Source organism: Austrofundulus limnaeus, unplaced genomic scaffold (assembly GCF_001266775.1).
Source record: "Austrofundulus limnaeus strain Quisiro unplaced genomic scaffold, Austrofundulus_limnaeus-1.0 Scaffold56, whole genome shotgun sequence".
In the NCBI taxonomy this organism is placed as follows: Eukaryota; Metazoa; Chordata; class Actinopteri; order Cyprinodontiformes; family Rivulidae; genus Austrofundulus; species Austrofundulus limnaeus.
The window spans coordinates 985,588-988,332 of NW_013952458.1; the positions used below are offsets into that span (position 1 = coordinate 985,588).

The following is a 2,745-nucleotide window of genomic DNA, read 5'->3' on the forward strand; positions in this document are numbered from 1 at the left end:
ATTTTACAGTTAAAATAAATGTTTATCAAATAAAGTCTAATGTTACAACTAATCATGAATCCCTTTAACAGTGAAGAGCTCAGCTTCAGTGACACAATGAATGAAGATGAACACAACTGAGAAAGAACATTATTGTTGAATTAAGTTTAAAAGGAGACATATGATTCTTTTAAATCCTTATTTTCCACACTCAGATCATTTAGTTGGGGTCTATATAAAGTGTAACTGCAATTCTTTGGTCTGAATTCGTCCTTATTGTAACTCCACAAGCCCCTCTTCCACCCCTTTTCTGAGGTGCATCTCAGATCATCTCATTTTGAGGCTGTCTCTTTGACCCCGCCCCYTTACAGCTTCTAGAGCGACTCCAAGCAGAAAGAAACAAAAAGACACTACATCTGATGTTTATGGCAAAAATACTTCTCTGTGAAACAAATGCCCAACAGTTGACCTATGATACAGTATATGTAAAATAAATACTGTAGTCTATAAACAAAAGACCCGATCCATCCAAGACTAAAGTCCCAAAATAWTCCCCACTTTGACTTGGAAAACCACCAGTTTTCAACAAAAGAAAACCAAGCACTTTCAACTACACAGGGACGACTCACATCAGCAACTTCTTCATAATGATTTATGTGGCAACCCATTAGGAAGGCGGTGGGAGCCATGAGGAAGTCCAGCATTCCTCTYGCCAAGACCGGAACATACGGCTGCTGCCAGGATAGCGGCTGAGAGAGGTTAGAGCGAGATAAGAAAGATAAGCAGGGTTTTAGAATACTTATAAAAAAAATAATAATAATAATAAAAACAAAATGTGGCATTCGATAGCTTGTTCCTCGAACGWACCTGCAGATAAARCAGCAGAGACTCTGCAACCAGAGTGAGTCTGGCCCAGTCAGACGAGAATAAGACAATTCTCTGTTCTTGGAGGAGGCAGGAGAGCACCTGGAGTAAACAGATCATTTAATGATTTCACCTCGTCCTGCGTGTCATGGCTACTTCAGCCCTCCTCGTTACCTGGAGCAGCGTGGTGGGAGTGAAACAGAGGAGTGGGAGATGAAGGTTGATGTCAATAATGGGACTGTCCTGCTCTTCTCTGGATGGGAGAACCACTTGAAGAGGACGAAGACTGAAGGACTGAAACGCAAAGACTGTTACGATCGATCAAACGAGGAAATTAAAAGGATTATGTGAMCGAGCGGAGGGGAAAGGGGTCTGCTGACCACGTGAAGCTGTCCAGGAGGTGGTAAAGGAATGAGAGACAACTTGGCTGAAAACTCTTTGATCGTTTCCTCAAAGTCATCTTGTCTTGCAGTTCGTAACTGGACCAGCAGACTGAGGAATTGGAGGACAAAGATTAGGCAGAGAATCAYAAAAAAGGTTTGAAAGCATCACTAYCTATGGATTTAAAACAACTTATTACCATGACAGACAGTCTTTCAGGGCGTTGTAATAGGGGAACTTGGAAATGATGCACACAGAAAAGGGAACAAAGAGACGAGACTTCGATGAATTCCACCGATGGCCGTTTTGGACAGCACCTTCCAGAGAGGACTGAGACAGCAAAGSACCAGTGAGAGAAAAATAAAATGGCCTAAAAAAGATTTGTTTTCACTGCAGATGTGTTTATACCTGAACAGCTCTGTAGTACTGCACAACAACTCCATGKGTTCGATTGCCAAAGAGGTCAGTAAAAACCAGGAAGTGATAAGAATCCTCTTTGTGCTCATTGGCTACCTGAAGACCATCTAGTGAGAGAAAACAAAACGCAAGGTAAAATTTCAATGTGAAGCTACAGAACCTCCAAGCTATATGAGGAGGTTAGACCTTTTGAAGTAATTTTTACATAAAAACGGAGAAAAAAAAACAGGAAAAACTTTGTACCAGGACAACAGAGTTGTGGCAAAGCAATGAGGTCCAGATCTTTTGGAACGCTGATGTCCTCCGTAGCCGATGACGCTTCATCACGACTGTTTGGTTCTACGTTATGCAGCGACGGTGCGGCCCGATCTCGCTTCTTCTACAAAAACACATACGAAACCAAACGCTTCAGGAAATTCTCAAAAACATTCWTTTTAGCGCCAAACTTATTCAACAAACAGAACACTAACCTTTTTGATGAAGCTCCTCCTTTTCTGAACGCGGCTGAACGCTGGACCAATGACGTGGCTGGAGTTGGTCTCCTTGTAAACGAAGGGCGGAGCGTAGACCTGCAGTACTTCAGCGTCCAGCAGGGGGAGCTCATTTGTCTTGTTCTGCAGGTGCGAAATGTTAGAAATGTTATTTATTTATTTTTTAGTACATCTGGGGGTGGGGGTGTGGGTGTCAGGGTCTTTATTCCCATCCCGTTCCCCGACTGCCATTTGGGGAGGGGGTCCTGATGAAGGGCGGACCGCCAGGTGCGGTCCTAGGCTGTGGGTGGGCTCCGGGCTTGGACGGTTGCCGGGGGCGGGGCTGGCTCTCCATCCTCCCTGGTGCTGCTTGGTCTCCTGAGGTGTGGCTCTTGGTTCCTGTGGGTGGCCCCCTGGCCGGGGTGGCTGCTGGGTTCCGGGGGTTGGACGGCTGGGGGGGTGCACTTGGTCATTGGCGGTGTGGTCATGGGTGTGGCTTCGCTGCGGCGGGGGGCTAGCCGGGCATCCTGGTGCGGCCAGGGCCGGGTCTTGGCTACCTGCTTCTCTCCACCTCAGAATGATTGGGTCTGCCTCCTGGGTTCGGGTATGTGCTGCCTCCAATAGGGGGTGGATG

The 2,745-nt window shown here is 46.2% G+C and overlaps 1 protein-coding gene across 1 annotated transcript in view; it reads right to left on the minus strand.

Moving 5' to 3' along the window:
• dennd3a (DENN/MADD domain containing 3a) overlaps positions 1-2,745 on the minus strand; it is a gene marked incomplete in the record, with an annotated part of 21,904 nt that overhangs the window by 14,613 nt on the left and 4,546 nt on the right. Inside the window, 8 exon segments of the mRNA XM_014009271.1 lie at positions 609-728; positions 847-945; positions 1,018-1,137; positions 1,224-1,335; positions 1,424-1,554; positions 1,633-1,748; positions 1,885-2,020; positions 2,112-2,255. Of these exon segments, the coding sequence (XP_013864725.1) occupies positions 609-728; positions 847-945; positions 1,018-1,137; positions 1,224-1,335; positions 1,424-1,554; positions 1,633-1,748; positions 1,885-2,020; positions 2,112-2,255 (978 nt within the window).